Source organism: Leucoraja erinacea, chromosome 16, assembly GCF_028641065.1.
Source record: "Leucoraja erinacea ecotype New England chromosome 16, Leri_hhj_1, whole genome shotgun sequence".
NCBI lineage: Eukaryota > Metazoa > Chordata > Chondrichthyes > Rajiformes > Rajidae > Leucoraja > Leucoraja erinaceus.
This window is the reverse complement of record NC_073392.1, coordinates 39,871,904-39,886,563: the sequence shown is the minus strand read 5'-3', so window position 1 is coordinate 39,886,563 and position 14,660 is coordinate 39,871,904. Positions and strand designations below refer to the sequence as shown.

General features: G+C 45.3%; 1 protein-coding gene across 1 annotated transcript in view; it reads left to right on the top strand.

Moving 5' to 3' along the window:
• The window catches only part of atg7 (ATG7 autophagy related 7 homolog (S. cerevisiae)), a 204,506-nt gene extending 195,257 nt beyond the window's left edge, over positions 1–9,249 (top strand). Inside the window, exon 18 of the mRNA XM_055648235.1 lies at positions 7,878–9,249. Within this exon, the coding sequence (XP_055504210.1) occupies positions 7,878–7,910 (33 nt within the window). The 3' untranslated portion in view covers positions 7,911–9,249. The remainder of the gene's footprint in view (positions 1–7,877) is intronic.
• The last annotated feature ends 5,411 nt before the right edge of the window (positions 9,250–14,660 follow it).

The following is a 14,660-nucleotide window of genomic DNA, read 5'->3' as shown; positions in this document are numbered from 1 at the left end:
GTCTTAAAGTTGTAAAGTAATTATTTCTATGTATTTGTGGTAACACGTTTTGCTATATCGATCTGATGTTTTAGTAAGTATGCATTATGTTCATAAGTATGTATAATATTACATTAAAGAGTCTGAGCAGCATCAAATCTTAAATTATGTGTAGTCTGAAGAAAGATCTCGAGCCGAAACATCACCCATTCCTTCTCTCCAGAGTTACTGCCTGTCCCGCTGAGTGACTCCAGCATTTTGTGTCTATCTTCAAATCTTAAAGAATGCTTGGTATCTTGCTGCTTCTTTTGCACAGCAGTTCAGAATGTTTTGAAGCCGTACTGCAACACTGCAGCATCAGCCACTAGACACAGCACAAGATCTGCTCAATATATTCCACCACCAATAGTGCTTTGTGCTCAAAGAATGAATTATAGGATTGTCTGTGTAAAGAAATGAGCTGCGGCTGCTGATTTTATTAATCCTGCTTCCTCGTAATGGAGGGGATGACTTCAATGTTGTGTTTATGCTTTCTCCTAATATACAACTCATGTTTTCTTAACAGACCAGCATGATGGTGAACTTAAGCGCACACCCTGCTAATGTGTGCTAATGTTGTCTGACTGCAGACAGATGAATCCCCTCTCAACTATGTCATATTACACTGAGGGCCATGTAGGGGATGGGCAGCATTTCCTTATCTACTTAGAACAATGATAGATAGCCAGCCAACAAATCTCAACCGTCTCAGAGAGTTCAAAATACCAGATGTGTTTACTGTTATATGGCTCAATGAAGCAATTAGTGATTGTACAGATACTCTGGGATGGTTAAAGATGAAATCAATCCACCACCAGGTAACAGTAGTGGCCACAGTAACCCTTTCACCCCTAAATATGAAGGATGCACCTGCATACCACTCTAAAACCTGGCACAGTTCAGGTCCTAAGATAGACACAAAATGCTGGAGTAACTCAGCGGACAGGTGGCATCTCCGGATAGAAGGAATGGGTGACGTTTCGGGTCGAGACCCTTCTTCAGACTGAGAATCAGGGGAGAGGGAAATACAGAAATAAAAAAATGTCAGGTGTGAACATGATGCCAAGATGAAGAAGGGTCTTGACCCGAAACGTCACCCCTCGCCTGTCCTGCTGAGTTACTCCAGATTTTTGTGTCTATCTTCGGTTTAAACCAGCATCTGCAGTTCCTTCCTACAACATTTGAAATCCGGCCTACATCGTTGCCCATGCATGACTGAGGCATCCTTTGCATTCACCAGCATTTCAAAGGTTGCAAGTATTGACCATCAACCGCACTGTTTAGTGACTTTTTCACTGTTTGGAGGACACTCAGTTCTAACAGCCAGCTCTCACTGCTGCTAGTTAGATAGCAGAGTATGTTTCCCTGGGTTATCGTTGCTGCCAATGATGTTTTGTGTGTGGCGATCAGGCAGGTTCCGTGAGTAATTACTCAGGGTAGGCAGTCAGTTGGCTTTAAAAAAAATCTTAAACCGCGCATGCGCAGATTGTTCTCTCCGTAAGCTGTCAGTCAACTTTTATAAAGTCTTCAAAAGCCAAATCTCTTAATAAAGTACCGTATTTCCCGGCAATGAAAATGCACCCCTATTTTGAGTTGCTAAATTTTGAAAGAAGGCTGGTGAGACATAGAATTTCTCACATTCAAAAAATAAAAATAAAGAAATCAATTTGCCCAAGGCTTCCAAATCTCCTTCATTCTGAATTACTGAATGGGTGGGGGGTGGAGGGTGACGGCAGGTGGAGAGATGGTGGGAAAAACGGGAGGACACCGGGACAAGTTGAATCAATTGTGATCTTATTGAATGACAATACTTGTTCAAGGGACCAATTGGGGGAAGAGTTCCATTCACAGCGTGTGGGGAGTCTGGTCAGGGGTAAAGTTGCGGGGAGGGCAGGAGCGTTGAGAAGGAGGTGGTCGGGGATCATGCCAGTAACTCACTCACTCGCCGCGGCGCTCTGGGCGCGGAGCCACCGCATTGTGGCCGGGGAGGGAAGTAGCTCGGGTGGCTGCGAGGGCTGCTGGGACCGGACAGCGGACGCCACCTCAGCGCCTTTTGCCGGCCACCTCAGCACCTCTGGCAGTGCTCTCCGTCTAAACATCTCTCACCTGCCGCATGCCAGCTTTGCTCATGTCAGCCGCTTCCCGCAAATCCTTAAATTCCGACAGCCGAGTAACCTCAATTGGTCCCTTGATCGTGCTGTCGGAATTGAAGGATTTGCGTGAAGCGGATGACATGAGTGAGACTGGCGAGCGGCAGGAGATAGGTTTTCAGACGGAGGGCACTGCCAGAAGTGAGCGGAGACCGGCAGAAGGAGCTGAGGTGGCACCCGCTCGCTGCCACCCGCTCGCAGCCACCCGAGCTGCTTCTCCCCCCCGGACACAATGAGGTGGCTCAGTGCCCGGAGCATCGCAGCAAGTGAGTTGCTGGCATGATCCCCGACCCCCTCCTTCTCCCCTCCCCAGTGGCGCTGTCCTTTTACAGCCGCTTCGTCAGCTGCCAGCAATGAGGGATAGACTTGGCTATCTCTCAGTACAAACAACATCCATTCTTTCAAGACACATGTAAATTTTCTGATTTTTGGGGTAAAAAGTAGTCCATTGCTAAATCGGTATTTAAAAACATATAGGCTAACATCATTTGTAATCAAACTCCATTCTTCGGCTTTGTTTCTTTACAAGATAATGACAATCCATGTTTGAAAAAACCCGCCTATTGCGTGCCTGTATTTTTGCCGCACATGTGCTGTAAAATGTGTCTGCTGCACATTGCCGGCTGCAATACGGTATTTAAAACATAGCACTGCACATGAAATGTATTGCTGCTGCCACATGTGCTGTATGCTGCTGCACATGTGCTGTATTGCTGCTGCACATGTGCTGTATGCTGCTGCACATGTGCTGTATGCTGCTGCACATGTGCTGTATGCTGCTGCACATGTGCTGTATGCTGCTGCACATGTGCTGTATTGCTGCTGCACATGTGCTGTATGCTGCTGCACATGTGCTGTATGCTGCTGCACATGTGCTGTATTGCTGCTGCACATGTGCTGTATGCTGCTGCACATGTGCTGTATTGCTGCTGCACATGTGCATGCTGCTGTATGTATGCTGCTGCACATGTGCTGTATTGCTGCTGCACATGCGCAATACTGCAAAGGCAGAATTTCAGCTGCCTTCAGTCACCTGGAAATTGACGGCTTGAAGCAGCGTCGACGGCACGTCAGCTGCACAGACCTTCACATGTTACATACCCTGCGGATGAAAGGCACAGAGAATTATGCCTACTTAAGAGATCGATCTCTTAGGTCAGCATCATTCTCCCATGCCTTTACAATTGATATTTAATAATTACCATTTTATAATTTTAGTCAGGTTAGGCAGTGCCTACCTTGCCTCCCCTGACAGCACGTGCCTGGTGTCGATATACCCCATACCCCATGATTGAATTGTGGAAACGCCCATTAACGGCACAGAACAGTTCATAATTTCAAGCAATGCATCATTCCCATGTTACTCCATTGACTCCATTTAGACCTCACGCTGCCTCGGCAAGGCCAGCTGCATAATCAAGGACGAGTCGCACCCTGACCACTCCCTCTTCTCTGCCCTGCCATCAGGCAAGAGGTACAGAAGTGTGAAAACGCACACCTCAAGATTCTGGGACAGTTTCTTCCCAGCTGTTATCAGGCAACTGAACCATCCTACCACAACCAGAGAGCAGTGCTGAACTACCATTCACCTCTTTGGTGACCCTCGGATTATCTTTGATCGGACTTTACTGGCTTTACCTTGCACTAAACGTTATTCCCTAATCATGTATCTTTACACTGGATGGCTCGATTGTAATCATGTCTTGTCTTTCCGCTAACTGCAGGCAACAAAAAGCTTTTCACTGTAGCTCGGTACACGTGACAAACTAAACAGAACTGAACTCTGCGCATTGCATCTCTCGTTAGACTGCACTTGTCACTGCTTGGGAAAGAGACGTGATGCATTTTAAAGGGGAGTTGTGTTTGGTCTTCACTCCCACAATCTGGCCCCATATAAATGGCTCTTTTAGTTTTTGACTGCAGACTATGGCACCAACAAAGAAGACTAGCTGACTCGTTGAAAGTGCAAATGGATCTGGGTAATCGTATGTGTTGGCCAGCCCTCCAACACAAGACAAAGTGTCTCTTATTAGTTGGGCCCCTGTGAAAGCATGTTTCTCAATCATATGTATTCTGCCTATCAAATGTGGCAAACAATAAAACTAAAATCTCTGGTCTCCGCATGGCATTGAAGAATAATCCCTCCTCCTCAGAACCATTCACATAATGTTCAATGATGAGATCACCGGGCATGAGGATGTAATCACGTTCAAAACATTGCATTTGTCAGCGCTTTCAAAACACAATACCACCTTGTATTAATCCCCCATGTGAATGTTTCTTCTTTGTTTGGCATGGGAATGATGTCGATTCACAATCTTTCTGCAGGGCTTGAGATTTGTTCACTATTTTTAATTCCTGACAGGAAGCAGACTCTGAATGATTTCTTCATCCTGACTTCATTCTAAGCTCATTTATTTCCTGTTTTGAACATTATTTGGCCACTCCGAGATGCTGTTTGTTTCTGTTCCCACTCTGTCAGTGCATTGTTTGCAATTTGACATTTTTGCAATCAATAATGTTGACTCTGTTCCAAATTAAGTGTGGTTAAAAATCTCTTTACAAAGCAGGAATACCAAATGAATACTTGACACTGAGTGGTAGATGCCTCTTAAATGAGAGGCAATTCATGTTAGTTAAATTTCTAAATGATACGGAAGAGGGGGGCATATTTAAGAAGCAACCTTGGAAATTCAAGGAGACTTGGATGAATTTGTAAATGAGAAATGATTTAAATTTGGTGTAGAGATGTGCAAGATGTTATACACAGAACAATATTAGGAAGCATTATCTACTCAATGGTGCCAATCTAATCAGATGGGATGCTAAGAGAGATCAGGGAGTGGTGAGATACATGAACTCCCCATGTTCATAGAGTGATACAGCATGGAAACAGGCCCTTCGGCCCAACTTGTCTACACCGGCCAACATGTCCCATCTACAGTAGTCCCACCTGCCCGTGTTTTTTTGTCCATATCTCTCCAAACCTGTCCTGTCCATGTACCTGTCACGTCGTGTTCAGTCATTGCAGGACTCTGGTCCAGAGGAAACAACATGGGTTCCATTCCTAGTGAAAGAGTACATGTCAAAGATGGCTATTGCCAAATCATACCATCAGCTTGTGTCTAAGATACCATTTTAGCTTAGGCCATTGGCCACAGTGACAACATCCAACACCATAAACAGATGCAGAAGAAATATTAAATGAATCCCTTAAATCAGAAAGTGTGATACGATAAGATGACTGGACAATTGCTGGGATGTTCAGCTTCACCATGATGTTTGCCAGTCCAACGTTAACTGCTTTAATTGTACTCAACCAGTTCCAATGAGTGGATTGCAGGCTCGACGCCAAGCTCACAATATAATCATTCCGAACTCTATCGCTGTTTCGTGAATTCCAGAAAATGCCTCAGGAACATTCTCAAAGTCTCCTGGGAGAAAATGGAACAAATGTGCCAACTGTTGAGGATTCTCAGCTTGCAACTCCATTCAAACTATCGAAAGAGTAAAAAGGGAGGCTCCTGATCAACAGCATCATGGAAGCTCAGCGTTTACAGCCGAACAAGGGCAGTACCTCCCCAACAACCTACCCGCCTGTCCCACCATGCATCACCTCCAGCTTGGTCTGCCACCTTGCATTAGACTTGTCGGCCACCTCACAGCTCATAGAAGTCAAGGTCACCCTGAGGATAGACGCAAAATGCTGGAGTAACTCAGCGGGACAGGCAGCGTCTCTGCAGAGAAGGAATGGGTGACGTTTCAGGTCAAGAACCTTCTTCAGACGGAAGAAGGGCCTCCGCCCGAAACGACACGCATTCCTTCACTCTACAGTTGCTGCCTGTCCCGCTGAGTTACTCCAGCATTTTGTGTCCATCTTCAGTGTAAACCAGCATCTGCAGTTCCTTCCAACACAGGTCACCCTGAGCATCCTCCACCATGTCAGGGAGAGGGCTGGTCAACAACCAGAAACTCAACTAGATCACAAACAAAAGGCTGGATATTTTTAAGAAGCCTATATTTATATTTATAGATACAAAAGACCTCGGTGGGTATAGGAGGAAGAATCAGAATGTGAAATTGAATGACAGAGTGGTCTCAATGGGCTGAACGTGCTTCTATTTTACATATTTGCAAAAAGACACCCCCACTTGATGGTCACCCCAATTCCATCCGTATAATTAATTCCCTTCATTTTGATCGTACCAGTGTACGGGCGACACAGTGGCATAGCGGTGAGAGTTGGTGCTGCCTTACTTTATCTCCAAAGACGTAACATGTTTGTAGGTTAATTGGACACTTAGTGTAAATGTAAATTAATTCCCTTCTAAACACGGTGGCGTAGCGGTAGAAAAAGAGTGCTGCCTAAACAAAACAGGTTCGATCCTGATGTGGGTGACATGTACAAAATACGCGGAGACGTACATGTTGTAGTCTTGGTGTAAACTCCTTAACAAAACAATGTGTGACATCTCAGAGCAGTTTGTCTCAAACTCCTGCACCTCCATACTCACCCTTTATCACTAAGAAGGCCATGAGCAGGCGGCACAGAAGCAACCAGTGGTCCAACTTTTCATCTCCACCAATTACTCCCCAATCATTCCCATGCAAAGCTGGACGGTGCCCTCAAAGCTGCATACCATACGGACACAGGCACACAGGCACACATTCCTTCTCTCCAGAGATGCTGCCTGTCCCGCTGAGTTATTCCAGCATTTTGTGTCCCTCGTCAGTGTAAACCAGCATCTGCAGTTCCTTCCTACACAGTTCACCCTGATGATTGTCTTAACAGGAAGAAAAATGGATGGGAAGTGTACACACCGTGCATGGAAATGCAAACGGGAATACTGGAGAATTACTTTAATTTTAATTCTGAATAAATGAATGAACTGTAAATTCTGGTGATATGTTAATACAAACAAAACATGGGCGCCGTGTTATTACACTTTCCTGAACATTGCACCGCTTGGTACATTTACGCGAATGATCCCAGAAATGAGTGGGTTAACATTTGATGAGCGTTTGACGCACCTGAGGCTCAACTCGCTGGAGGGGGGACCTCACCGAATAGCGAAAGGCCTGGATAGATTGGATGTGGAGAGGATATTTCCACGAGTCGGAGAATCTAGGACCAGAGGTCATAGCCTCAGAATTAAAGGAAGTTCCTTTTGGAAAAAGATGAGGAGGAATTGCTTTAGTCAGAAGGTGGTGAATCTGTGGAATTCATTGCAACAGAAGGCTGCGGAGACCAAGTCAGTGGATATTTTTACGGCAGAGGTAGATAGATTCTCGATTAGTAATGGTGTCAGGGGTTATGGGGAGAAGGCAGGAGAATGGGGCTAGGAGGGATAGATAGATCAGCCAAGATTGAATCCCACTACTCCCCCACACAGAACGGCCAATTCATACGTTCATAAATGATAGCAGAATTAGGCCATTCGGCCCATCAAGTGGGGCAAATGGCCTAATTCTGCTATCATTTATGAAGGTATGAATTGGCCATTCTGTGTGGGGGAGTAGTGGGATCTAGGGAGAGGTGATTGGAATGTGGGGAATATACCACAGACACAGACACCGAGCCGACAGGCCTGTCTGTTTCTGCTGAATGGTTCGGTGACAGAAGTCTCCTGCATTTGTAGTTGAAGCTTTGCACTAAGGCTCGATGACTGTCCTTCCACTTACACTCAAGGTTCATTCTTTCTTTTTCAGATATGGGATATGAGTGATGATGAAAGCTTCTGAAAGCAGTCTGCGGCTACCAAATGGATGACGTTTGATACTGAGTTGCAACTTGGACTGATCCCAAAACCCTCTCCAGAATGCAATTCTAACGTGCAATAACAGCCACCCTGGCTGAGCATTCACTGTCATTTTCATTGGTACATTTGGCTTAATTAAGAAGCACTTTGTTTTCAATAAATACATTTTATCTCCTAATGTTTTTTTTGGAGTTGAAAATAGGCAAATGTTCACGATACGTACAGCCAGACAGCAGTCTAGAGATGATTATCACGGCATCAGCAATAAAAGCAATAATCTCACATCTGAATGTCAAAGCATATATTCAAAGTTAAGGGCCTGTCCCACTGTACGAGCTAATTCAAGAGTTCTCCCGAGTTTCCCCGATTCGAACTCGGAGAATTACGGTAATAGCCGCTCGTAGGTACTCGGGGCTTTCGTGGACATTTTTCAACATGTTGCAAAATCTTCACGAGTCTTCCCGAGCTTACCGCGTTTCCCGAGAACCTGCCCTTAGCGGTACGAGCCGTTAAGAGACGTCCCGAGCTGCGACGTACCCGCTACGTACATTCTCCATGCTTGCCACGAGTTTGATTTTTTTTAAACTCGGGAGAGCTCTTGAATTACCTCGTACAGTGGGACAGCCCCTTTATTCTATGTATTTACAGCCAAGCATTGGAGCAAATGATCCATGCTGCTAAACTGGGGGGACATAACCATTTGCTGACGTTCCTATTCATTCTTAAAAATACCAATTTACGGGTGTCAATTGTTTTTCTCAATGTAAATGGGTTTTTTTATTGTCAGTGCAAGCCAATAGTCTTTGTCTAGGAAGGCTCTGCAGATGCTGGTTTAAACTGGAGATCGACACAAAAAACTGGAGTAACTCAGCGGGACAGGCAGCATCTCTGGAGAGAAGGAATAGATGACGTTTCAGGTGGAAGAACGGTCTCGACCCGAACGTCACCTATACCTGAGATGCTGTCTGGCCAGCTGAGTTACTCCAGCTTTTTTGTGTCGATCCAATAGTCTTTTGTGATTATTTTAACTAAATATGAGGAGTTTTAATCACTAAAGCTATTGGCTTCATTTATCATTTTTTTGTGCAAAATTAACACCTTTTTAACATCCTGCGACCGACTCTGCAGCCCTGAAACTACTGCAAGTGTATGTGCTGGTGGAATCTGCATGCAATGTATACTACCTAACTCCATCATTCATCATGGCTGATTTCATAGGAACTAAAAATGAACCTGCTTTTTGTTTGTACCATTCAACTGCTGTTTTGCTCGCTGTAGTTGGTGTTGAATGATGTTGAGAAATAAAAACCTGTAGGCTGATACCATCTGGGCAATCTCCCTTTGTGGTTTGGTACGTGGCTATTTGAACAAAGCCATTCATTCGTTGCATCACCAGTCCATTGCCTCGAGTAACACACAGCGTTCAAAATGAAATCTCGGCATTTTCGAGGCTTGAAACATTCATGAACCTTATTAACGAACGTTTACGTTTTTGAGGTCGGTGTGAGAGTGAGAGAGGCCGAAGATTTGGGATTTTTGTTGGTAATCGTCAAGAACAATCGGGGTATCGGATCGCAGCAGTATCAGGGAGCTGATTCAACATGAGATGCTAGACTGATGAAACACCCTGAGGCAGTGTCTACCCATTGCTACTGTTTTCATAACCTCACACTGCTATCACCAGGGGTCCAACAAAAGCCAGCGTTCTTGTCAATAATTAATATTCTAATCTGTTATCCACAGAAGACACAAAGGGCTGTTGAAATTACATGATTTTTTTCAAACTCTACTACCTCTGGCAGAGAAAATGATTAAGAGAGGTGCGTTAACTCTAAGCATGCCCATTCCCCTGTGAGATAAACATGGTCAGTACTACTGTGATCCTTGGTCTTGTGTTTACCAATTCTACCCGACTACAGACCTCATCGCATGGACCAGCTAACGGTGAAATACCAGAGATGAAATAAGAGCAACGGCCTTCAATGCTAACGGCAATTGAATCAATAGTGTATCGATGAGCCCTGGGTAAAAGAGGAAAAAATCACAGTGGATGGAATCACAGCTCGTGAAAAGGTAGCTGGCTTTAGCTTTTGAAATCAATCATCCCAACCACTGCAGGAATTCCCCCAGCAGGTTGCTGGAAGCAACCATCATTCGCTGCTTCTACTGTCTGCGGGAACGTTTATTGGTGATCCCGTAACGTCCATTTGACAATGAGTTAGTCCGTGCCAACATTTCACAAGACCTGGACAACATTCAGATATCAGCTGATAGATGATAAGTATCATTTGCTCCACAATTTGCCAGGCAGTGACCATCCCCAATAGCCATTGCTGCATCCTCCACCATGTCAGGGAGAGGGTGGTCAATGACCAGAAACTCAACTAGATCACAAACAAAAGGCTGGATATTTTTAAGAAGCCTATATTTATATTTATAGATACAAAAGACCTCGGTGGGTATAGGAGGAAGAATCAGAATGTGAAATTGAATGACAGAGTGGTCTCAATGGGCTGAACGTGCTTCTATTTTACATATTTGCAAAAGACACCTCCACTTGATTGTCACCCCAATTCCATCCGTATAATTAATTCCCTTCATTTTGATCGTACCCGTGTACAGGCGACACGGTGGCGTAGCGGTAGAGTTGCTGCCTTACAGCGCCAGAGACCCAGGTTCGATCCTGACGATGGGTGCTTCTCTGTACAGAGTTTGTACGTTCTCCTCATGACCTACGTGGGTTTTCTCCAAGATGTTCGGTTTCCTCCCACACTCCAAAGGCGTACATGTTTGTAGGTTAATTGGCTTGGTGTAAATGTAAACGTCCCCAGTGTGTGTAGGATAGTGTTAATGCGCGGGGATCGCTGGTTGGCGCGGACTCAGTGGGCCGAAGGGCCTGTTTCCGCCCTGTATAAACGAAACTGAACAAAACAATGTGTGACGTACAAAATGAGGAGCAGTTTCTCTGCTAGTAGCAATGTTACAAAATTTTGAGATTTTAAAAATCAAGTCTAATTTATCCCATCAGATAAAGCATAAAAAGAAGTTTAATTTGTCACCTAATTCACTTTCATATCTTCAGTATTTAAAAAGTTATGGCCATTTTCATACTCGGAAATTATCATCTTGTACTCTATTGCTTTTCCATTGACTTAACACAAAAGCTGTGATTGAGAACAGTCAAATGGCCATAACTTTCTTAAAAATTAAAAGAACTAAAATACATTTTCAGTTATTATAGATTGAAGCATTCTGAAACAAATATGAAACAATCTTACTTAGATGAAATTAAAACATATAATTCGTTAGTTACCTAATTGTAGCTAGTTACAAAATTCAATTACTAGATCTAAACATCTATCAATTTCTTTAGAATAGATTAACATTTTTAAATAGCCTAAGTGTCCAAATAACGTTCACACAAGAATTCACAATATAATATAATTTTTAAATCTCATTGTCATGGATTTATAGGCCAAATGGAAGGACTTTAATGTTTAAAACCTGTAAATTAATGGTCATTTAAGTCAACTTGCGAGCAGGTTTTTCTGGAACGCGACCATTTGGAACGTTGCGGTTTGCAGTGATTTAGATCCCCATGTCTGCATGGAAAACACTGCCGGTCGGTATGGGGACTAAATCACCGTTTCGCAACATAAAATGTGAACTAAAGGTATCTTAAGGACCACTTTTATACATAAAAATAAACCGCTTTCTTTTACCTGTCACCTACGTGAAATCCGTCCCCGTTGGCGGTGTTGACGGCTTTAGAAGCTGATTTTTAAATTAATCCAGCGCTGAACGAGTCGGACGATTTAAAAAAAAAATACACAGAACGGCCGTCGGAACGATTCTTCAAGCTTGCACTCCAACAAAATATAATCCAGGACAAGGTAAGGGAAAAAAAGCGCACACGGCCAGTGGCAGAATTGCAGCGCCGCTGAAGGTAAGTATTGTAACATACGTACTGCTAGTCTCCTCCAGCAACCTCTCCCAAACTCACCTCCCTTATCACTAAGAAGGCCATGAGCATGAGACACAGAAGAACACCACCACATGTGGGTTGTCTCCAAACCGCACGTCATCCTGACCTGGATAATGGACCTCTGTTATTTTGCAGTTGCTGTTCCTATGTCCCTCCCTCCCCAATAACACGATGGGTGACCTTTCACCAGTGGGACAGCAGCAGTGAATGAAGATGGGTCACCAGGGTCGTCTCAGCCTCAGTAACTTCCCGCCTGCCCACTGATGTCCACATCCTGAAAAATGAATTTAAAAATAAACGTTCCCAGTTGTTTGCCGGAGGACCATGAGTGAACAGCAGCATTGCACTAATTACCGTTCTGTGGTCAAACATTCAATCTCCACCAATTACTCCCCAATCATTCCCATGCAAAGCTGGGCAGTGCCCTCAAAGCTGCATACCATACGGACACGGGTATACATTCCTTCTCTCCAGAGATACTGCCTGTCCCGTTGAGTTACTCCAGCATTTTGAGTCTATCTTCGGTGTAAACCAGCATCTGCAGTTCCTTCCTACATTGCCGTCCGTTCTCCATTGCTGGGTCAAATTGCTGGAACTCTCTACCTAACAGCATTGCGTCGGGGCTCGTCGAGCCTTCTGCAGCATTGGAGCTCCCAACTAGCCTCACTCGAGACTGCAAGCTCTTGGTGGTAAGTCCACGGTGGTCGCGGTGGGAGCAATCCCAGGCGAGGGATCCGCTCCGATGTTAAGTCCACGTCCCGCGGTGGGGCTCACGACAGTCCGAGGCGGCCTCCCAGCTCCAGCGATGGAAGGCTGCAGAGCCCGGAGAATGTGATCCGAAAAATAATCACATCTCCGGGAAGGTAGGAACTTGAAAACAAGTTTCCCCCCCAATCCCCTCCCACCTCCCCCCACATAAACCAAACCGAAGAACATTAAAACAAACTTTGAACGCGCTAAAAATAGCAAAAAGAAAGAAAAAACAAACAGATTGCCGGCAGGGCTGCCATCTCTCCGGCGCCCCTGGTGGTCTTTTTGCCCATGGGAACTACACTCACCCCCCTGCAGGACCTATACAACAGGAGGTTAAGATCCAGAGCCAGCAAGGTAATGAAGGACCCCTACCACCCCAGCAGCGGACTGTTCCAGCTGCTACGGTCAGGCAAACGCCTCCGCTGTCACGCTGCAAAAACAGAGTGGATGAGACGGAGTTTCTTCCCACAGGCCATCACGACTGTAAACTCTGATCTCACCAGGGAGTAATTACTGTTGTGGCTTTTTTTAAAAAATGTAAATACTGGTTCAATTCTGTTCTGTAGTTTTTGTACAAACCCGCAGGCATTGGCACTTTCATTTCACTGCACATCTTGTATGTGTATGTGACAAATAAAGTTGACTTGACTGCAGTGATTCAAGGAGGCTGCTCATCGCTAACTTCTCAAGGGCAATTAGAGATGAGCAATTAAATGCTGGCTCAGCCTGAGAAGTTTACATCCCTTGAATGAATAAGACAATATACAATAGGTGCAGGAGTAGGCCATTCGGCCCTTCGATCCACACCACCATTCAATGTGATCATGGCTGATCATCCCCAATCACTACCCCGTTCCTGCCTTCTCCCCATATCGCCTGCTCTGCTATCTTTAAGAGCCCTATCTAGCGCTCTCTTGAAAGTTTCCAGCGAACCCGCCTCCACCGCCCTCTGAGGCAGAGAATTCCACAGACTCACAACTCTCTGTGAGAATAAGTATTTCCTCATCTCCGTTCTAAATGGTTTAACCCTTATTCTTAAACTGTGGCCCCTGGTTCTGAACTCCCACAACATCAGGAACATGTTTCCTGCCTCTAGCGTTTCCAAACCCTTAATAATCTTATATGTTTCAATAAGATCCCCTCTCATCTTTCTAAATTCCAGAGTGTACAAGCCCAGCTACTCCATTCTCTCAGCATATGACACCCGCCATCCCGGGAATTAACCTTGTAAACCTACGTTGCACTCCCTCAATAGCAAGAATGTTCTTCCTCATATTAGGGGACCAAAATTGCACACAATATTCCAGGTGTGGTCTCACTAGGGCTCTGTACAACTGCAGAAGGACCCCTTTACTCCTAGACTTAACTCCTCTTGTTATAAAGGTCAACATGCCATTTGCTTTCTTCACTGCCTGCTGTACCTGCATGCTTACTTTCATTGACTGATGAACAAGGACCCCCCAGATTCAAGATTCAAGATTCAATTTAATTCAAGATTCAATTTATTTGTCATTTGAACCCCTTGAGGTCCAAACGAAATGCCGTTTCTGCAGCCATACATTACAAACAAATAGACCCAAGACACAACATAATTTACATAAACATCCATCACATCGCTGTGATGGAAGGCCAAAAAACTTATCTCTCCACTGCACTCCCCCCCCCCCCCCCCCCGATGTCAGAGTCAAAGTCAAAGCCCCCGGCTGGCGATGGCGATTGTCCCGCGGCCATTAAAGCCACGCCGGGTGGTGCGAGGTCGCACACCGGGTCTTGATGTTGGAGCCCCCGGCGTGCGCTCGCAGAGTCCCGCGGCCATTCCAAGCCATGCGGGGCGGTGCTGTAAGGCCCTGCTCCATGAGCTCTTCGACCCCGCAACTCGGGCGGGAGAAGTCGCCGTTGCGAGAGCCCTGAAAAGCGGTCTCCCTCCAGGGACCCGCGGGCTCGCGGTGCCGCCGTCCACCAGACCCGCAGTTGCAGCCTCCGAATCTCCGGAGG